The 23656-nt window shown below is 32.9% G+C and overlaps 1 protein-coding gene across 2 annotated transcripts; it reads left to right on the forward strand.

Moving 5' to 3' along the window:
- The first annotated feature begins 764 nt into the window (after positions 1–764).
- On the forward strand, positions 765–23376 carry LOC128188038 (sodium- and chloride-dependent GABA transporter 2-like). Of its 2 annotated transcripts, none has more exons than XM_052858817.1 (14): positions 765–957; positions 7237–7453; positions 8429–8560; positions 8798–9095; positions 9653–9785; positions 10142–10276; positions 11099–11202; positions 11861–11985; positions 13008–13120; positions 17591–17728; positions 18018–18117; positions 18252–18352; positions 18475–18642; positions 18970–23376. In XM_052858817.1, the coding sequence occupies exons 1-14, from the start codon at positions 913–915 to the stop codon at positions 19117–19119; spliced, it is 1959 nt and encodes a 652-aa protein (XP_052714777.1). In that variant the 5' UTR covers positions 765–912; the 3' UTR covers positions 19120–23376. The 2 variants fall into 2 exon arrangements, with proteins under 2 accessions (XP_052714777.1, XP_052714778.1); XM_052858818.1 differs by lacking the exon at positions 765–957 and adding an exon at positions 6226–6553.
- The last annotated feature ends 280 nt before the right edge of the window (positions 23377–23656 follow it).

A 23656-nucleotide genomic window follows, 5' to 3' on the forward strand; every position in this document is an offset into this window, starting at 1 on the left:
TCATACCAAATAATTTTTTTAACAAAAATTTGGTGTTTATTTGCAATGATTTTCATTCATTTTTTATGTCACATTTACTTAAAATACATTTTATTATAACATCAAATAGATTTTTCAGATGATTTGTCAACGGACTAATTTTTTATATGAAAAATTATGTTTTAGGGAAATACTAAACAATTTGCAATGAAATTTTTTTTGAGTGTTATGAAGTGTTATATTTTTTCATATGTCCTTCATATGACAAAAAAATTCTCTGAATTTGTTAATAGTTAACTTTTTAAAAATTCTTTTACAGAAACACGAAAAATCATTCAAAAATTCTTTTAAAATACCTATGGTATCACTGTCGTCTTTTTATGTTTGATAGGTATATGTTTTGTGGTCTTGTATAGAGCAACCTTTAATCCAATACGGTAAAATTGTGGATTGATCAGTATCATTTAACACAGAATAACAAAAACATTCCGGACACGAACATTAAAATAGAAAATTGCCAACAGATTAAATGACCAGCAAAGGTTAAGAGTGGTTTTGAAAGATAATCCATAATGGGGTAAAAAAAAAAAATATAGGGATATGGGGACGGTTTTGTTTGGGAACGGTTTTAACGGCACCTGTTGAAGCGTCTTGTTGATAAAGATGCAAAGATAGGGGTCGTTTCAAACTTAGTTTTGCATTTCGGCAATCCACAATGTTACTGTCATACCATAGGCATGTTACACGTTCGCCGAATAAAGGAAAAACTCACCAAAATTATGAAAATAACTATTTTCATAAAAATAAGAGATTGTAATTTTACACTTCATATTGTATTGAGTCGGGATCGGAAATTGCATGTGCTGCATATTGCGAAAGTAAAGTTGTAAACAAATTCGATATACATGTAATTCTGAGCATTGTTTACGCAGTATGGGAGGGATACGAACAGACCAAGTTCTTTGTATAGGCCTAAAGGTAAATTTACTTCAACAAGTCCGACACATTGTCATTATTTAGCTATGATGACTTAAATAGCCTCAGACCATGCAGGGATTGAATCTGGGGCCCTTGAATCAGGGATGCACGTATGTCGTATATTACCAGTTTAATATACAGGACCAGTACAATATCTCTTTCAAATTAGACTTTGCATTTATTTTAAAATTAGAGTTTTAAACATTTTAAGGCATTATGTATTCATGACCACACAGACACACAGTTACTTCTTGAATGAAATATAAAGGATTAAGGCAAACAACATAATTGGTAATACAGGACAATGAGAAGAATTTAAATTATTCTTACCCACGACTCATTGCACACAAAATAGTCGACATGCAGTTACCCAAACAATGGATTCGAAATATATATTTGGCTTAAAAGTGTTTAAAAGCTGCAATGTTTAAACTATCTATAATTAATATTAAGGATATTATATAACTTTTTGATGGTCATTTGTGCAAATATGAGTTGTATGATAATTATGATCTTTTGTCTGTTTCTTATAATAAACATTTTCCTGAAAAACTGCGCCCAAAAGTGATCATCAGGGTTTGACACTAAGGCACGTCCGACCGACTTTGTCTAGTAAATGATAGGTCCGGTCGGGGTAAAATGTCTGTGTACTAGCTAGCCCGACTGGTCGTGTGAAAAAAAAAAATGTGCACATAACTTTAAAAGCACCTTTTCCTAGAAAAGGCATAAATTCTACAAACTACCGTAATATAAGTACAACCATACATCAGGAAAGAATATGGTCATAACAGACCCTTGTCCAACAAGTAAAGACAGAAGAATTGCAGCCAAAATGAATTCCATATCTTGAGATACATGCACACTTAAAATTATGATAAATGTTAAAAGCCATTGATTTACAATCTTTTAAGCATCGCCTCAAATGGACAAATGTTGCTTCAGACTGGGATTGTAAGGCTTACTTTTTATACATCAAAAGCATATCTGTCGATGGTCCGCACAGCCAAGCTGCGGCTTTCATCTTGTTGATTTTGAATTGTCTAGTATGAGGTTACCTTTATTACCTAATCAAAGGGATTTTGTTGTTTTATTACAAATTAAATATTTGCGTCTATTGTGAACTACCGGTCAATAGACTACGATCTATTAGGCCGCCGGTCAATAGACTTCAATCTATTGGACCGCCGGTCAATAGACTGCAATCTATTTGACCGGCAACGTATTTCAGAACGCGTGTATGTTGATGTTTCATCCTTTCAATAGTTCTTAGGGAATGTATACATGTATTCCTTTACATAGACGCTGTTCTTGGTACTTTGTGAAACCAAATTCAATGTTATCAATACGGAGTATCAAATAGTCAACAGTTTTAAAGCCTCATATAAGGTAAAAGACTATTTAAAATCTAATGGGTTGAAGACTCCCCCTTCTTTGTGTAAACTAATATTAAGTGGAGATGTTTTAATGCATGCAACAGGTTTGGTGCATGTAAAAGATGAAAAAAATCTTAGAATATTGCATAATGGCATGAAAACCATCTGCAATATTCAAATTGTTAACCCAGAAAACTAAAAAAGGAATTAGGTAATAAAACAATTATTTAATGCTTGAACATTCAATAGACCAGAATTTTTTCCCTTGGTGCAGGGAACAGCTCAGTATGATCTATTACCCTTGGCCATTGGCCTCGGGCAATAGATGATACTGAGCTGTTCCCTGCACCTCGGGAAAAATATTCGGGTCTATTGACTGCTCAAGCATTAAATAATTGTATAATATGACATCAGCATGACCTGACCTCACAAACGTAATTGGTATTCCATCACCATCAGACTTTGGCGTTCGTATCACCAACAGACCATCAGTCTTTGATGAAGACCATCAGTTAGACTTTGACATGACCATTGGACAAAATGCCATTACCATCGGACTTTGGCATGACCATCGGAATTTGGAGTTTTACATATATATGTACACAGTGCTGACCAGACCCAAAATTACACTAGAGCAAACCCCAACTAAACCCTAAGTTTTCTTTTGGGGTTCTGCTTTTTAAAGATTTGCATCCACTCGGGTTTACTTTGTTTCCACTCCGAATTTACTTTGGGGTCCACTCAGGGTTTACTTTGGGTTTATTTAGGGTTTGCTTTTGGGGTCTACGGTACTTTATGCACTGAAGTTTAAAACAGACCTGTCTTTTATCTTACCATCCTTCTGCCTGTAGACCCTGACCTTTATATATTCCTAATACACAATTAAGTCTACTTTTAGGGATCTACGGGTTTACTGAGGGTTATATCTATAGGTCTAACAAACCTGGAGTAAACACCAAGCAAAGCCCAAAAGTAAACCCAGGATTTAGTTAGGGTCTACTTTCTGATAGGTTGGGTCTAATCGATACTGTATATACCAGTGCACACACACGTTACACTGAAATAAACATTTATTTAAAATTCTAATTAATTAAATTTTTATCAGCTTAGATACATGTATGCCATTCATAGCTTTAACAAATGGTTTTTAAGGATGGAGATTTATTTTGCCTATTGGTGATTTTGTCTGTTAATTATAAAATGAATTCTGGTTTTTTTTTGCTCCCAGACAGCGGCTGCTTGTCAGCATTGAATGTAAAAGTTTAATCAAGGGAACTTTTTTTCTGTGGCAGAATGTATATATATATATATATATACATGTACTTGAAATTTTTTCGTGCATTTGAAGGGCCACACTTGTACATGTTCACACTCATGCACTGAGGATATAAAAATTTATTATTATAGGCAGTTTTGAAGAAATAAACTGAATGTCAGAGTGCTCATTGCCATGATTTTTGTGTATCTAGACTATATGTATCACATGCTTTTCTGAGAGAGAGAGAGAGAGAGAGAGAGAGAGAGAGAGAGAGAGAGAGAGAGAGAGAGAAAGTGAGAGAGAGAGAAAGAGGGGAGAAAGAGAGAGAAATTTTTTTTATCATTGAAGAAACAATCGATCTGTACTATTGAAGAAATTAATTATACAGTTCAAGACAAGCAAACAATTTGTTCAGAAGTTTTACGTACCATAATGAACATGTAAGTTTATACTTAGAATATATGCAGTATGTACTGGTCTTGACTGTTGTGTATCTGCTTATGTTCCTTATTGATATAAATGGTATTTATTTATACATGTACTTTTATAAGATATTCAAGCATGGCCTAGTCTATGAATGTATTTCTTGATCTACTTTGCAAGGAATTTTGAACACTTGAAAACAATTTCTTGTGTCTTAAATGAGTAATCTCCCTGATTGTGTTTACTGATCTTTAACTTATCAGTCATTGACCTTATCGTCTTGTTTTGCATTTCTTTGTGAAAACTTATCCAAAATGGAGGTCTAGGTCATTCTTATAAGCTGAATTAAAGGTATGGAGTTTTATATTACACTCATAATTTTTTTTATAGTAATCATTTAATTTGGGGGGTGGGAGGTGTTTGCAGTTAGTAATGATTGAAGTAGTTGGAACCATTTTAACAAGACCTTGGACTTTCAGTAGGATGTAACGATCTATTTCTTGTGTCAAAACAAGTTAAAATGATGCTGGTTTCAAGCGAAATAAATATGCGTAGTCTTCGCTCAAAAGCCAGAAAAATCTTGTCGATTTCAAAGAGCCATGACAGAGTGGCCCACAATGAAATTAACAGGCCTATGTCACTGTGCTATTTTACACAACTACCCAATTTCCAAGCTCTTGTTAAAATAGAGTTTACTTTCACTACACATGCCATAGGTGATTCAATTTTTTTTTACCCCATCATTATGTATATATACCTAACAATTTTCTTGCATTTGTAGGGCCATAATTGTACACATGCACAGAGGATATAAAAAATTATGATAGGCAGTATTGCATATGCAAAGCTCATTGCCCTGATTTTATATATCTAGACTACATGTATCGAATGCTATTGAATTCAGAGAATGATTATATTTCTTTATAGGTTATGAAGAGTTGTACAAAAATATAAAGGTGCATTTTCTATACAAGTCACATTATGTACTAAATACCAACATGTCTGTAATTGAGAGAGAGAGAGAGAGAGAGAGAGAGGTTGTAAGCAGCCAATAATTATAAAATATGATTTGAGATGTCATATTATCACTGTTACGAGGTTGTAGTCTATGTATTATGTAGGAACTGCATAGAAACACACATACAAAACTGTCATAACTTATCAGAAGGGATCATAGTGAACTGTATGTAGTCACTATCTGCGTTTACCAGTACGTTGCATGATCAAGCATAATATAATGAGTCTATACATGTTAATGTACTTTTCAATCTAGTCTATTCATCATAATGCTGCAGATGTTTTCCATTTACCATGCGCATATTTGAAGAGGAATTCTGAGAACATGCTTTTTGGTCCTAAACTTTCAGTGAATAATAATAATCATGATAAATATTATTTGAGTATTAATTGTTCAATTGTATAAAAGAATGAACAAATTTAAGTCAATAGATCTTTTGTTTCTCTGTCTCTAGCTGCTATCCAACTCACAGTGCCAAGAAAAGAAAACATCATCTATTCCAAACTTCTTATATAGGTCACTGTAATTGATCAGTGGAGACCTATATTGCTTTCTGTTTGTCAATTAATGTTCGGTGGGTTCTAAAATTAACTGGTACACATCAGTTTATTCAGATGACTTGATAGCCCTCTGTGGTTTTTTTTTCTGTTGGTTGAAACTTTTACATTATCTGTTTCTTTGGATGATCTAATTATATACAGTGCTCTTATTGTTTGTCAGTCACCAGAGGAAATAATGTTCAGTTTTGAAAATTATGTGTTTCTTCTTTAAAACCATCAGGTACAATGTTTCATCTTATTTAATGGGCACTACCTATTAAAAGAGGGGAACGCTACTTGAAATTGAGATATTGACAATCCCAGCAACATGGGCCAAGAATTTTTTTTAAAAGGGACAGGGGATGGGGGGCTCTTTGATCAGTAAAAAATGTAACTTTATATTGTAGGTTTTTGCTACACTTTACCCCCCCCCCCCCCCCCCCTCCCCCATTCAGACACACTTTTTCATGTATTATCATATTAATTATGTCTTTTTTATGTTCAATAATTATTCAAACATTATGACCACTTATTTAAAGAATTCATGGGGTTTGTGTTATTGTTATAATCAGGCGAGTGTTGAGGCCCATGGGCTCCTTGAGATTAGTACATGTATCTACTAGTCTATAAGAGTATTTACAACCTTATATTTGCCCCTCGCTTTCCAGCTAGCTGTCCCATAAACCTCAGATTGTCAATGTGTGGTAAATTAGGTTACGTTTTAGGGTAATTGCCATCACTCTTTTAGTGGGAAAGCAAGGTGAAGGCTCTGCATGTGGGGGAAAAAAAATTGTCAGGATCCAGACTCAGCCATAAAAAACGAGCTGCGTAGGTTGTGTTCTTGCCAAACACCAAAGGTGTTCCTGTGTCAGTAGCAGGAGAAAGTTTTTGTTTCGCAAAATAAATCCTTTTAGTTAAGGACTGAGTTTTTATTTGGATATATATCCTTGATCCTTGTTGACTGCTTCGAACTTTAATAGTCCAGGTAAAATTTGAAAACACTTCAATTGGAATTTTTTAACACCATGTTTATATTAGTTATAGGAATTGTAGTCATATGATTTTTGACTTAAGAATATGAGATGTAACAGTTGTTGAATAGAGGGAGAAAAAAATGTACAAAAACTTATTTATGATGAAGTTAGTTTACATTTTAAGTTATCTATATTTTAAAGCTTCATTATTGGTTTTTAACGATAAATAAAACTACAAAAATTTAATACGAGTCAGAGTCAGCTAGCAGATAGCTTTTCAGTTTATACTCTTAAAAGTAACACCGTAAACATTTGAAGAATTCTTTTTTAACCTTGGATTTATATCTGCTTCAATCTGACTCTCAGGATTCAGGAGGCTGAATTTGATGACCCACAAATTCAGTTTCCTCTACATACAAATGGCATACATATAGACTTGTGATTAATGCTTTACATTTACATGTAACATAAATTGTAACAATGAAAGAAATTGAATTAATTTTGCATTGTTGAAACCTTTCTGAATTTAATTTGTATTGTTTTTTAATTATATCCACCAAGATTATCCATACATGTACATAAGCATTTACCTATTATGGCGATGAAGCTGTGTGCAAACACTGACTCGATTATTAAACTTTGTCTTTTATTTGATATGTGGCGTTTTAAGCCCTTATTTATTCTTGTTTTTCAGATGCGCAAAACAAATGGATTGGCAAAACAACCTCCAATGGAGATGCAGGAGGAAGGGAAATTGGAAGAGTCGGATAGTTCCAGCTCATCCTCGGAAGGGGACTACCACCGGGGTACCTGGAGCCACAAACTGGACTTTCTCTTGTCAGTGATTGGCTATTCGGTGGGCGTTTCTAACATCTGGAGGTTTCCTTACCTGTGCATTAGAAATGGTGGAGGTGATAAGGGTTTTTCTCTAGACTTGTTGTGACTCTATGTATGAGATTTAAAATTTATGTTTATAATATGGTACCTACAGTAGATTACTAATTATATGCCAGGAATTATTGCCCATGTAAAATTGTGAGGACAGAGCTTGCAATCTCGCTTTAATTTTTTAAGAGTGCATGTACAAAAACCAAATAAGAAACTGCATGTAGATGCCTTATAGCCATATATTTAAAGCAGCATCAAAAATGATATTATGATCGCAATTCTGTATTTGCGATTTGGAATTCTCACATTTGATGCAAGACTTAGCTAAAAATAGGAACATACAGTACATAATGTACTTAAATGATGAATCAAGAACTTTTATTAGAATTTGATACATTCCCTGAAACGTTCTACTTTCCAAATTGAACAGTGAGTGAGCGGTGAGCACACGCTAAGTGTATTCTGAGCAAACAGTGACCGCACTCTGAGCCAACGGTGAGCGCCGGAGAAGTACAGCACTGTCAACTTACACTGTTAAAAAAAAACATGCAACGGTAATATTGAAGTACAAAAAAACAAAAACAAAAACAGGTTTTTTTTGTGTATCTACTTGTACAGACTTGCTCAAGAATATGTACCGGTTCATTAAATTCTACCAAAAAAATTCTGATAAAAATGATGTTTTTGACGTGAAATGTACTTTGGAGTTTTCGAATGAAAATGAACGAAGAGGGACTGAACGATAAGTGAACGCTGAACAAACAGTGAGTGCAAGGTGAATGCTTTTTAAATGCACGGTAAACAATATGCGCAAACGGAATGGAGCGGAGAGTGCGAGTGAATACACGGTGAGCACACTGAGCAGACTTTGAGCGCATGGAAAAATTGGAAAGTAGAACGTTTTTGGGACTGTAGTTTCATATTCATTCTACATAGGTTGTGTAAAATGTAAACAACTAATTTAAAACATTCATTTCTGCATTAATTTGAATTGATAGGTGCCTTCTTGATTCCGTTTTTCTTCTTCCTGATTTTCTGTGGAATACCCCTGTATTTCCTGGAACTGTGTTTAGGACAGTTCTCAGGGGTAAGTTCCATATTTGTATGGAAGCTATGTCCATTGTTTAAAGGTAAGCATATTCATATTAGAAATCATTGGACTATTGTAAATTGCTGTTGTGGTGTTATTGTTCTTGTCAAATATGACATTATTAGTAAAATCAAACATCTGTAAATGACTGTTACGGTAAATCATATCCATGCAGTCAGCACATTTTAATGTGTATGCATGCAGAGAACTTTATTTATCTGCAAGTGTCATGTATAGTTGCTCTGTTTCTGTTAGTCCTGTATACATTGTTTTTCAGGGTTGGGATTTTTGATGGTCACTGTGTCAGCAATGATGTCATGGTATTACATCACTGTTCTGGCCTGGGTCCTATACTACCTCGTCAATTCTTTCTATCACCCCCTCCCATGGTCTGACTGTTCGGAGAGCTGGAACACTGCCCATTGCATTGAGTCTAGGATCAAAGACTTTAACAATGTCACAAACACAATAGTGCAAAATATCACTTCAAATAGCTCCTCCGTATATAACATTAGTCTAGCCAGTGAAACAGGGATCAAGAAGAATGCAACCACAGCTGCGAAAGAATTCTGGCAGTAAGTCTATTCTTTGATAATTTTATTTAGTTTTCAATATGCAGATAGTTCAAATTTTTTCAATGTCAAAATAAATATGATGTAGTTAAGTTAAAGGTATATGGCTGGTTTGGAATAGGTGCTGTTATGTCCCAAAGATCGTTCAAATAGGTCAGAAATCAATGTCATTGAGGGTCAAGGTCAGTTTAGAGGTTAGCATTCAAATTTAATTTCAGTGAACATTGTGCTACACAAACACATCTTGTTTTTTCATTGATAATTTATAATTTACTAGCCTGACATTGAAATACAAGAGCAACAACCAAATTAATGTAAAACAACAACAGGAAAAGTTTCAGTGTCCACAATAAAAATACCGTATATCCGGTTTATTTCGCGTGTCACAAAATTTGCGAAAATGGGGAAAATGTGTAGCATTTTTAATTTGCAAATCATTTTTTGCAACAAATTATCTGGTATATTAATATTATCCTACACTTTCATCACTACAAATTCTACAATCGTTTTACAGAGATGAAAGATTTCATTTCTCAATGAGTTGATTTTTTTTTTTACAGGAGGAGGGTGCTAAGGATATCGGAAGGATTTGATGAGGCTGGTTCTGTGGAGCCACATCTTATTGTTGGCCTCCTTGTAGCCTGGGTTCTAGTTTTCCTCTGTCTAATGAAAGGGGTCAAATCAGTTGGAAAAGTAAGGCACACTACATACAGTGAAGTTTGGCATCTTAAACACTGATATATTGACTACAATTGAAGCAGAAGTGTTTATGATTCTCAACTCTTTGTTTTGAAACATAAGCTCAACTACTGTAAACTGTATTATATTTAGCATGAATGATATTTGTTTTGCTTAATCTTTTTATATTTTTTCTCTCAAAAATATCATAAGTGGTAGTGCCAAAATTTTACTTTGAATAAATTTTGAAAATTCAGATGATAATTTGCTGAATAAAAGAATCAAAATGATGGAAACACTTGTAATATATTGCCTGAAATTACAGTTGGTTGATTACCTGTTAGTATTATAAATTTTAACTGTTTGCACAGGTTGTGTATGTGACAGCAGTGCTGCCCTACATCTTACTGACAACCTTCTTAATCAGGGGCCTGATGCTGGAGGGATCGATGGAGGGCATTAGGCATTACCTCACCCCCGACTTCTCCAGACTGACTGACTTTCAGGTAACTCAAATACTGTAGAAGCACATATTTTCGTTGGGTCAAAATTTTGTTGTTTTTAAACCGAATAAAATTTTCCTTGGCATTCAATTTTGTCATATCGCGATCTCTAAAATGTATCACATATCAACTCTTTATTTATTAATCCTTTGTTAAAAACTTGTCATGGATTTACACTGCCAACAGAAATAATGAAATACAGTCAAACTTGTCCAATCCGGCAGAGGGTGGTTCTGAAAAAATTGGCTGGAATAGGCAACATCCAATTTGGAGGACATTGTTGAAAATTAATTTTAGTATTTAATGCAGTAGGTCTTAATCATCTATTCTTGCAAAATTTTCAATTCTTTGAAGCATATTAGACCTCCTCGATTATTATTATCGTGCCAATTTTCATTTTCATATTTTATTTGGAAAACAATAATTCATAATGGAATACGTACAATGGAAATACTTTTCAATCAAATCATCGTAATTGATAAATTTTCAAACACTCGATTAACCCGAGAAGTCCAACACCAGACAAGTGCATGCTTCAACGGAAATTCTTAAACAAACATTGACCACGCGACAAGTCAACAGGTGGCTGATTATGTATGGCGAGAACTGTTTTGATGCAGGGAACAATGGATACATATTTATATACACAAGAATTTAATAAAGAATAGAGCATATTGACAGAATAATACTTTGTTATGCAACTCAGTTGAGTAGCTTTAAGGTCATTATTGCATATGACTGTATTCGGGTGTTTGCTGAGGCCTATGGGCCTCTTGCTTAAACTACCTGTTGATAATGATGAGAATCAACTCCTGTTCTGCACAGGTATGGCTAGAGGCAGGGATCCAGGTGTTTTACTCTCTGGGCCCAGCATGGGGTGGACTGATCACTATGTCCAGTTATAATAAATTCAACAACAATTGTTTCAGGTAAAGTTTTAACTTTAGTAGTGAATATACCTGCTCCAATTTTATACAGTTGAACTATGATATCTCAAACACTGATATCTTAAATACAGTGGATATGTCAAAGTGATTTGTAAGTCCCTACCATTTATTTTCTAGTATTTTACCCTCAATATCTCGAATACTTGAATATCTCTGAGTTTTTAAAGAGTTCCATCTAGTTTGAGATATCGAAGTTTGACTGTATTTTATAATGTATACAGATGCTTTATCAGGTCAAGAAGAAATTTTCTGGTCACCTGAATATGTCAGGTAATCTATTAATGCTACCTGTTTTTGACTATAGCTGTGCTTCATCTTTCGTAGGTTGTAGCAATTTTTAGTGGCCAAAACAATTTTTTCCATTTCTATGAATACATGTAAATAAATAGGAGCTTATATCAGAGTTTAAATTGTGAAATTGTATTTCAAAAAAGATACTGGTAACTTTTTATATCTATCAAGCAAGTTTGACCAAGTAAGATTTGTAAATTAACAATATCACCTTCCTCACCTTAATAATCATTTACAAGATATGTTATGCACAACAACTCCTACTTAGATGATTATGGTAGAGACCAGTACATACCATAGTTTTGTTGAGGTGTGCAGTTGGATTTTGATCTATGATCTTCTATTACAGGGATGCTATCATTGGCAGTTTGGCTGATGGACTGACCAGTTTTTATGCTGGCTTTGTCATTTTTGCATTGTTGGGGCATTTAGCAGCAATGACGGGCTTAAAGATTAGTGACATGGCTGATTCAGGTAACTTGTTCTTGAAGAGGGCTTGGTGGTCATGACCATTTTCAGACTATTCAATTTCCTTAATAAGAAAAGCTCTTTACAGAGATATAGAAAGTGATTAAAGCAATATGAGCTGTATTTTTAAGAATTTTTTTTGCTGCAAAACCCTGCTAGTATTTTATGATACATAAGATTTTAAAAAATCATTTATTTTTGTCAGAAGAAAGATTTCTCTTCTAAGGAATATATAGCAGATCAATTTTTGTACAGGATGACAATAATTCAAGTTTGCTTCAATTAAGGCTTCTTAACAGCTTTTCCAACAAAATTAAGGCTAACAGAAATTAATAAACCATGATATTTTTTGTCATTTTAGTAGAAAATAACATTTTTGTGAAAAATAATTTCAGCATGAAAATTGCAGCTCATATTGCTTTAAAAACCAGTATATTTGGTATTTTTCTTCACTAAATGTTAGTTTATTGGCATTAATATCATACCATATGTATATGTCAAAGTTCAAGACAGATCTGATGGTTAATTTGTTGACCATCCAGCCTCCTTAATGACTCAGATTCCTTGGTAAAATGAGGGATGCTCTGTATAAAGGGCAATAACTCAATTCTCGCTTTTAGTATGCATATTTTTAGATACAATTTCAGTGCAATATAGTTGTGTTTGTTACACTTTTTAATAAAAACATTTGACCAATATGATACATGTATGTAGACAATGGTTGTATCAACCATTCAACTAATGAGTTCAATAAAAACCAAACCCTTTTTTTCAAAGTCATTGTCAATGGTTATCATCATAATAATACAATATACATGTACAATCTCCTTGTATGTTTTATTCAGTGATTTTTTAATGTCAAAAGGTTATACACATACATTTAACTACAGCTATAAGCTCATCAATAAAACCAAAATGTTTTGATGCACTACATAAATTTTATGTTTTATATAACCAAAAAGAAAGCGTAAACTTGATGTCAACTTGGAGGACAATCTGTATGTACATGTACATGTAATCTTTTGCAGGCCCTGGTCTGGCCCTTGTTGTGTACCCGGAGGCCATGTTGACCCTGCCCTTCCCTCACCTATGGGCTGTGCTCTTCTTTCTGATGTTACTGACCCTGGGCATAGACAGTCAGGTAAGCTCAGAGCATAATCAAAGTACTGCCAGTATCAACTGTTTCCAGAGATACTGTAAACGTACTACAATTTGCTGTGTATTCTATTTAATGCTTTTGGCTTCTGCTAAATCAAGTACATTGCTAAATGCAATGTATATATTATGTATAAGAATAGTCACAGGGGCCAAGCCCGTTTTAACATTAATTTCAATGTAACCATAAATAAAGAAAGGGGTCGAACTCTGACCCAAATAAAAAGCTACCAGCTCGCTTCAAAAGCCTAATAAATCAATTATTTTTTAAAACACCCGCAATATGCATGTATTTTTCAGAAAAGTAATGTCTGAGATACACTCATGCCGAATTTCAAGTTGATGCAGGGTTGGAAATTCACCATAAATAGCAGCCAGCCACAGGGCTGGCTACTTTAAAAAGTTACCAGCCCTGCCCAAAATCTGCCAGTCCTGATAAAAATGTTCATTATTATGAATAAACTACATGTGTATATACATAAAGCTTAATATTTACATACGTAACACAAGCCCCTCGAAATTTTTAACTTTTACAAGTATTTAAAACCATATCTAAACATAACCCAAAGAATGCTTATTATTAAGTTTAAAGCTGCTTGGTCCGATTTTTTTGTAATTACAGTATCAAATTTTTTTCCATACAGATCATTTATCTTAGAAAGTTATGGACTTTCTCCTATTTACACCAGCAGAATCAGTATCCTTTCAAAGTTAGAAATATTCAAAGTAAATAAAAATAATTTCTCTTTGGGCAAACGAAAAAACAAACCAAAATGCATCACGGGAATATTTAGAAAAGGAAACCGCTTGGTTTCGTCCCCCGAATGATTAATTGGGGTTATACAACCCGCATGCTATGCATCGATTGTAAAGAAAGCAGACTTTGGAAATATTAGCGAACAAAACGTACACATGTTTATTTGTAATTTGTCTGATCATTTCGACCTTTATTTAAAGCGATGTCAAAGTCGTAATACAACCGTACCCGTCTCGTCGTCAGGGGTGAAATTTAACATGAGCCGAAATAATGCGGTACCTTTTAAAGTGGTTTGTTTTGTTAGCAAATTTTGTACGTATTTTTCTTCATTGAAATTTGGCATAAATGACGGGTAAAACTACTGCAATGTCTATTATTACACGTATACTAAGCATAGCCATCGTTTAAAAGCGTGCATAAAATTTGATATAAAATCGGACCAAGCAGCTTTAACATGCTTAAAAAATTAAACTATTCATCTACATGTATATAATTATAAACCCTCTTTTAGAAGCCAGTTAACAATGTCATAATCATGAACTTAAATTTCTAAACAATTTCAAAGATTGACAATAATATGATATCAAATATTGAAATGGATTAAATTAAAACAACTGTAAATAAATGTGATAAAAATTTATTTATTCGGTCAGATGCACTCCATTTAACTGCTTATTGTGTTTTGGTCTCACAACACTATTTTTCTGTGGGTCCAAAATATGGTCAAAGCAAAATAATTCCAAAATTTTCGTTTGTTTTGAGGTGTTTTCTGCCAGTGACAGGGCTATATTGCCAATGAGATAAAAACGGTTAAAACGCTTAATTTTTCCGCTTTTGTAAAAATACAAGGAAACTTGATTTTCTAATGTCAATAACTTGCACAGGGGATGAAAATGCTTGTACTTGATTTAAAAAACTCAAAAATTGCGCATCATCTAGCATGTTGTTTCTATTGCAATAGTGCCAAACAAAATTGTATTGCGAACACTGGTTGGCTATAACAATCATTCAGACCAATGAGCGAATAGTTTACAACCTGTAGAGCTTACCTAATTCTCAACGAAACCTAACAATTGACATTGTCTGTACTTTTTGTGAATGAGGTAAATATTTTAACTAGGAACTGGCTATTAAAATTAGCCCGCCTGCCGAGCTGTCTTTTGAAGTTTCGCCCCCGCCCGTCTAAGAAACAGACCGTCTCGGGCGGTCGGGCGGGCTCTTATTTCCAACCCTGGTTGATGGGTCTTAAAATAGCGGAGATATACGTAATTATTCTCTCGAAGTCGCCAGTTTATTTTTACTCGGACATTTACCGGTCCAGGGCTCACGATGGGATTTTGCCTCTGAAAACAGCAGTATTGCAACAAGTCGAGAAACCTTCGCACTAATCTTTTAAAATCTTATATTAAATGCACGCTACTTACATACAAAAACTCCGATAAAATTCCTTAAATACTCTTCATAACGAACTTTTATTCTGCAACCACATTGACTTCTGACAGGGCCAGCCATTTTGACGTCTTCGAGAAAGACTGATTCTGATTGGACCATCAGGAATATTAACCAATGAAATTGAGTTAAACATTAGCTATCACAATGGCCGGTCTGGTCAGAAGTTGATGTGGCTGCAGAATAAAAGTTCAGTTTGGAGAGTATTTAAGGAATTTTATCGGAATTTAAGGATGTAAGAAGCATGCGCTTGATTTGAGATTTTCAAAGATTAGTGCGAATGTTTCTCGACTTGTTGCACTACTGCTGTTGTCAGAGGCAAAATCCCATCGTGAGCCCTGGACAGGTAAATGTTCAAGTAAAAATAAACTGGCGACTTCGAGAGAATAATGACGTATATCTCCGCTATTTTAAGACCCATCAACTTGAAATTCGGCATGAGTGTATCTCAGACATTACTTTTCTGAAAAATACATGCATATTGCGAGTGTTTTAAAAATTAATTGATTTATTAGGCTTTTGAAGCGAGCTGGTAGTTTTTTATTTGGGTCAGAGTTCGACCCCTTTCTTTATTTATGGTTACATTGAAATTAATGTTAAAACGGGCTTGGCCCCTGTGAGAATAGTCTCATTCAGAAATGCGCTAATTCAAATCAACGCCAACTTGTTCAAAAACTAATTTCTGCCAAATATTGTACATTCTAGATGTAATACATTTACAGTATCATGTTGATGCAAGGCTGTCCAAAGATAATTATAATTATGTTTAATGTCACTCACTCTTGTAGGTTTTGGAGTAATTGTGCTGTGAAAAAAACCCCAAGTAAATGATAACTTTTGATATACATGTAGCATAATGACTTATGTGAATTGGAGATAAGCTGAGAACAATTTTACAAAAAAAAGAACACCTGGTTGGTCATGATAGACATGTTACAGCAACATATTTTCCCAGAATTCCTTCTCAGTTTTATTTCCAGTGAAAAAATTTATTTGTTGATGGAAGTGTATAAGGATGCAGCAAAAACAAATGTTAATACGCCAACAGTGCAACAGAATACCATGATGAAAATTACCTTTATTCAGTCAAAATTTTTTTATCTAATTTGCTTGGAGAATGGAATATTTTTTTTTACTTAATAATATCTCTACATATAGTGTTAATATGTTCTTAATATTGGTATATTGTGGTTTCATTAATATTTTTTGAATACCAAATTCTGTGGATTTTGTTGTTGAGATGATCCATGAAATTACATGTATATTAAAGTGCAATACGGAATATCCAGTAATTTTTGCGATGATCTAATTTTTGCTTTTTTCGCATTCTCCTTTAAAGTAGATCCAGTGTTCTGTGATGTCACACTTTTTTGTAAAACTTTGAATTCTTTAAAAATTGTGCAAGATAGTTTTATTTATTTTATGTGAATATAATCACATGGATGTAATTAGAATTACTGGTAGGTTAAAGATATTTTTGCACTTAATTTTATACTAAATTTCCAAATTTTTATATATTTTATCTATGCAAAGGGGAAATAACTCTTTTCTGACTTTTCTCTCAGTTGTATGTCTAAATGCTATAGTTTTTCTTATTCCAACGATTAATTTTAAAATATTTTTGTAATTTTAGTTTTCTGATAAAGTTGACATTAAAATTAAACAAGAAAAACAAATTTCTGCCTACAAGATTTTACTTTTGACAGAAAAAAATGCATTTTTCTAATGCTAAAATATGCTTTAGTTTATGTTTATCTGGCATCTCAAAAAGTGTGATGACATGTATATTTTTTCTAACAATTGATGACATTTAAGTCTATTAAATCGAAATCAGTTCGGTTTTTCAACTTTCCTCAGAGAATTTTACGAGTATGGAGCTACCTTAAATCGCAAATAATTGAATACGCATAGATAATATATTGTATCATTTACAATAAGAAACTTTTTAATTGCAAAAAAATGACTAAAGCAAATTAAAAATGTTACAGGTTTTAACCATTTTCACAAATTTTGTGACACTCGAAAAAAAAAACGGATATACGGTATATAATAACATTTTGTATTGATAGAATCTTTGGCCTTGAAATTACATGTACGTATCTTGAAAATGTCATATTCAGTAAATCCACTAAAGATATTATTGAAAGCATAGTTACTGTGATGTTTTCGTTGATTACTGTGCTTAACTACCTGTTTCTTTCATGTTGTGCAGACATGTACATCTTGATTTTTCTTTACTCTTTTGCCAAGTTTGGAACCTTTGAGACAGTGTCCAGTGGCCTGGCTGATGCGTTTCCTCAGTATTTCTCTGGGGGAAAGCGGAAAACTCTTTTAACAGCTGCGCTGTGTGCTGTCCTTTTTGTATTGGGTATACCTTTCAGTACAAATGTAAGTAACTTAAGACAAGAACCTCATTTATAATCAGTGGACATGGTAGACACTTGTTCATAAACATCAAACGTATCGGTTAGTCAGAATTAAGTGAGGAAAACTGATTGTATTCACTTTGTCATGTTTAGTAGTGTGTAAATATTGTTGATACGAAATGACAGGGCAATGATTGTTTTGTTTTTTACATCACTTGGTTTCTAGTACATGTATGTCAAACCTTTTTCATAATGTGGTTTTTTATATATGTTGAAATGCGTAATGTTAAAGCATGTCTTTAACATTTTAGGGAGGGATGTATTATTTCCAAATTGTTGATTGGTATGCAGCCTCATTGTGTGTGACCTTGACCTCATTCCTAGAGTGTGTCATTGTGGGCTGGATTTATGGTGATTATAGGATATCACAGGATATATCATAATATTAATATTTTCAAATGCGAATCTAGTAGAATTATAATATTTCTATGATTTCTCCAATCAAAGACAACTTTAAATAGTTTTTATCATTTTTTCAAACACAGGTGCTGATAGATTTAGTAAAGATGTGAAATTGATGCTAGGAACAGAAGTCAATGTAGTGATTCGCTTCTGTTGGTGCATCGTAACTCCTCTTGCTATGTTGGTATGTATACCCTCATTTTCTCTCTCTCTCTCTCTCTCTCAACTCAATATACCCTCATTCTCTTTCTGTCTCTCTCCTTGTCTCTCTCTCTCTCTCTCTCATTGTTTGATTTTCTGTCACAGGCAGCTTTCATCCTGACCCTGACAAACTACCAGCCTCCCACATATGAGGGCTACACTTACCCTGTCCATGCCCGTGTGATTGGATTCCTCCTCTCTCTCGTTCCACTGATACCCCTTCCCGTAACGGCCGTGTATTACTTCAGGAAGGTAGATGGGACATTCCTGCAGGTAGGTTGATTAATGCACATGTTTTGTATTGTTGAACTTCAGTATTTTAAACATCAGTATCTACAATACCATTGATATGCTGGTGTGATTTGGAAATTCCAAGCACTTTTTTATTTGTATTTGAATTCCCTCAAACAAAGTTGTGTTGTGAATTTGCCCAAACAAAGTTGTGTTGAAAAAGAGATAATTTGAGACATTGGAATTCGCCCAGGCTTAAATTCGCCCGCTAACAATGAGTGCAAAAGGAGTGAAAATAAAACGGAGGCGAATATTTCCCTGTATACAGTTGTAATTAATGATATTATAAGTATTGTCACAAAATTTCAGAGGCTGCACAAGCTTACTCAGCCCTCTGAAGATTGGGGTCCCCATGTCAGCAAGTACAAGAAAGGGTACAACGAAATCCACCATAATACCCCTGATGAGACACCGCTCCTTACCATCAAGAGAAATCTTCTGGGAAGCCCTTCGCATTGATTGGATCAATAATTGGCCATCTTTGTTCATTCATTGTGAATGGAGAATTGTGTTGGTTTTAACCCTAATTTTGGATTACTATCCCTTATATTCTCTTGCAAAAATGTGAAGATCTTGTAATTCGTCCTAGACATACAAAGTTATGGGAACAATTTGTTTACTAGGAGAATGAGTTGATTAAGATTCATTATGGTACTAGTTAGATTATGGAGCCTCCTGAGTTATAGTGTATGAAAAAATATTTTTAAAAGCTTAGTAGTTAAGACACAATCTAATTTTCTAATTAATTTTAATAATAATTATAATTCAATGATAATAATTTTTTTCTTTTACATGTAAATGATTTCTGAACTTAGAGAGTTAATTAATGAGTTCCAAACTGTCTAAAAGACAAATCAAAAGTTAAAGTAAAAGAGATCACAGGTGATCTCTACAGTGCGGGCATTTTTCTGTGAAATAATGACAATACAGCAATGAAAGTCAAGTTTTGTGCTAAGTACACACCTGACCTCCTGTTTAGAATGCGTGTATAAACAATGTCACTGCAACGATTTTTTGTATACCTTGAGAAATGACAAATTCAGCAGTACTTGGTGCACATATCTTCATAATTGTGTTCTTTAGTGTAGATTCCGTATTTTAATATAAATAGATATATACAATACATGTGTACCAGGTTACCGCTGTTTTGCATCAGATTGTGAGAAAATAGAACAGTGAGTGTGGATGTTTCAGTTAACATTTTATATTTGTGATGGTTACTTCTCATGATTTGATGCGAATATTACTGTCAGCGGTAATTTCTTGCATTCGATTAGGAATCCTCAGTGTTTAAAAATTGCCAAATTGGGGATTGAAGTGAATAATTTATATTGCATAATAAGTATTTACATATTAAGTGTCAATATTTTATATATACATGAATTTCAAGAACATTCCCATTAGTTATGGTGTATATTTAGTTTAGGCAAGCAAATATGATTATATATCATTAGATCGGTTTATTCTTACAATTTTATTATTTTCATATTGAAAAACGTCTAACGTTTCCATTTATGTAAATACGAAAAAGCATTCCATCAACATTGAAAGGTTACAAATTGTTTTTAGATGAATACATTGTTAATAAACTTACAAATTATTAAATATTGAATTTTTCTCTGTATAGTTGAAAAACAAACCATAATATGTTTATTTCTGTTAGTTATTTGATTGGAGAATTTTTAAGACTGAATCTTATGGTCTTTTTAGAATTATAGTGAAAAACATCCAAAAGGATAATTAGGCCTATATCATTATCTTTAGTTCAGTTAATTGATTCAATTTAAAATCTTTCGATTTGTGGTTATGAATTTATTATTAATTCTTTATTGAATAGAATGGTATAAACATGTACACTGTACATGTTATAAATTTTGATAACCAGATTTGTATAATGTACATGCTTGTTTTTATCTTGTTATTGTGTTCTGAGTTGTCTCTATTGAAAATGATTTAAACTTGCAGTCTTGGGAGTTTTTTGTATGTTATATTGAATTGGTGTGTACTTTTGTTTTTTAGACAATCAGGAGGGTTATATGTATCATTTATCTACCAGTCATGGCTAATTTTCAGCATTTTTCCTTTTTTAATACAGTTTGTTTGCCAGAGCCCAAAACATTGATATGTTGTTAAAAGGTATATTGTGCATGTAAGACATGTACTATGAATATCATACTGTATACACCTACTTCAGTTCTCTGCAGCAGGAAATTCTATTGGAGATTTGTTCATTTTTTGAGAATATATGTTTTGGTTTTTTATTTAATTAATAACTGAAAGGATATTATCTTCAGTACACATCGATTTTGTGATTAGTTTTATGTACAAAATGTTACAGAAAAATTAATTTGCCAATGATGATAAGAAAGTATGCTACATTGCAGCAAAATTTCATGATCTATTATACACCTCTACTAAAGATTCCTAATTAAACACGAGGAATTAATATCCGCATAAAATCATTAGAAGCACATCTCACCTTTATTTTTCAGACAGATGATAACTAATAAAAGAAACTATGGCCTCACGATTTGATATTCTTGCAATTTAAGGCAAAAAAGGTTGAATTGCGGAATTAAGTACATGTGTTAAATAAGGAATCTACAGTATATGTGGTATATGTGTTCATATGCAGTTCTTGGTGTTAGAATTTTGAAATCCAATTAGACTTCTCATTGACTTCAGGTTGTCTCTAAACCAGTAAAATACAGTCAAAAACATTTTGTTACAAACAGATGAAGTCTGAATACACATGCGGTTCTTTTTTATGTGTTAATTACTTAATAGGTGATATGTTGTTTTTTTTTAAAAACTGGAGTTTCACTTTTTTAGTGACTTATTAGTGCTAAATGCTATTCATGCTTGTTGCATATTTCAAATCAATTGGATTAGGTATTGTATCCAATACAGCTTTCTTTGTGTGGGTATTTTTATATTGTTTATGGTACATGTACTTGTTCTGATTAGACTATTCTAGTGATTGGAAGTGTTCTAAATATTGCAGAAATTTTATTTTTTTGATGATTTATTTACTATTCATTTGAGAGGGGAAAAAAAGATATCTGATAGCATCATCACCTTTGACAATTATTGTATATTGTCAATTGAATGGTTTTCCATGTAATAAAATTAATTTTACCATATTTTTATCACAGGGACCAAGCCCGTTTTAACATTAATTTTAATGTAACCATAAATGATTACACTGAAATACATGTTAAAGCGGGCTTGGTCCCTGTGATTTTTATGATGCTGAAGAATTGTTTGCCAATTTTGTGGATGTTTTTTTTTTAAAATAAATGTAACATATGTTTGAATAGTATATTATGTACATACCAGGTACATGTAATGCAATGTTTCTGTAACAACCTCTGATTAGTAAAACAGATTAATTACTTCTGGTCATCCGTATGCCAAACATTCAAAACGGGATAAACTCACAATTGTATAACATTATATGCGTGAATGGTTTTATAAAGTGTATGCAAGTCCTTTTTCTTAGAAAATGGCTGACAATTTAAGGTGAACTTTATAACTAAGGAATAACAAACTAGTCTGTGGTCATTTTAAATGCATAATAATTTGTACTGGTTATTATTTTACATCATAGTCATATTTTATATTTCATTAATTAATTATGAATAGTTAGTGTTCTTAACACTTTCTTTCTTACCTGTACAAATCAATGGAGACTAAAATATATACATCACTATTAAGCTAATCATTTTCTTGCTGTATACTTATTGAAAGAATTATTGCCCAAGATTTGCAATTGTGCATTTCAGGTTTTTTTTACAAACACACATGTTTGTACTTTGCTTGGTGAAACAGTTGCTGTTTCTGCAGACAATAATTAACTTGCTATTGTTTACATAGCCAGTAAATAGGTATATAATATAGAATATTATACAATGTAATAGTAAACTGTACCTATAAAAGAAGTTTTTTATTGTATTAATGTAAAATCCATATTTGATATCTAAAAAGTATTCAAAATATTTGAATTTATATCAAACATATTCAATATTTCAAATCTTCCAGTTTAATATTTACGTAAACTTGTATGTAGGTAGATCTTAAAACTTTAAATGGTTTCTTAACTTCCATATTACCTACAAGCAAAGAGTTTACCGAACCGATCCACTCCTCGCTGATAGTTGAGCGGATCTTAAACCTTTGACTATTAGTGAAGATGGCCCACATGTAGCTTTCAAATATATTATAAATAAGTTCTAACCTGCTCAAACGTTCGCCAGAATTTCATTTTTGTGATAATTTTAGAGAGCAGCATCACTTAGAGATTTTTTTTGATCGACTTGGATATTCATTTATTAAGCCTTCAATGTTCATTTCCCTTTGAAATTTATATTAAATTCACATGTATATGTGAATTTCATCAGTATTACAATTTACTATCAATTGTATAATATATTAGTTTCCAGTAGGTTTTCACGTTTTGAACATCGTTATTTTCAATGATTTGTTTTTAATAAACATTAGAATTTCAACAGGTAATAAATATCAGCTAGTCTTGCATCTTGCCGGTTATTTAATGACTAGTCCTGAGTTTGTTAAGAAGCCGAAGCTTTTTAGACAAATTTTGATGTGAATTTTTAAAACATGGATATGACAGTTGCTTTGACAAAGAACATTTCTTGGAATCTATTATGATTTTTTAATGTTTATGTCAATTATGAATTAAATCATAACATTTTTTCCCCGCTTACTGTGTTCATTTTGCCAACGGACATCGCAAAAAATACGTTGTTAAACACAAATTCACAGTATTGGTGGTAGGACCCGTTCAATTTCAAACTTATTAAATGAATCCTCTATACAAATATATAACCGATATCATCAAGGAATTTTAAGTATAAAATTTTCTGGGACTAACGGGTTGTGTAATTTTTTTCCTGCAACATTTCCTTCCATAAATCATTAAAGAAAGCATTTTATTGTTAACATTTACATCCCTCTTTTAACAAATTAATGAATT

Source organism: Crassostrea angulata, chromosome 6 (genome assembly GCF_025612915.1).
Source record: "Crassostrea angulata isolate pt1a10 chromosome 6, ASM2561291v2, whole genome shotgun sequence".
NCBI classification, from domain to species: Eukaryota; Metazoa; Mollusca; class Bivalvia; order Ostreida; family Ostreidae; genus Magallana; species Magallana angulata.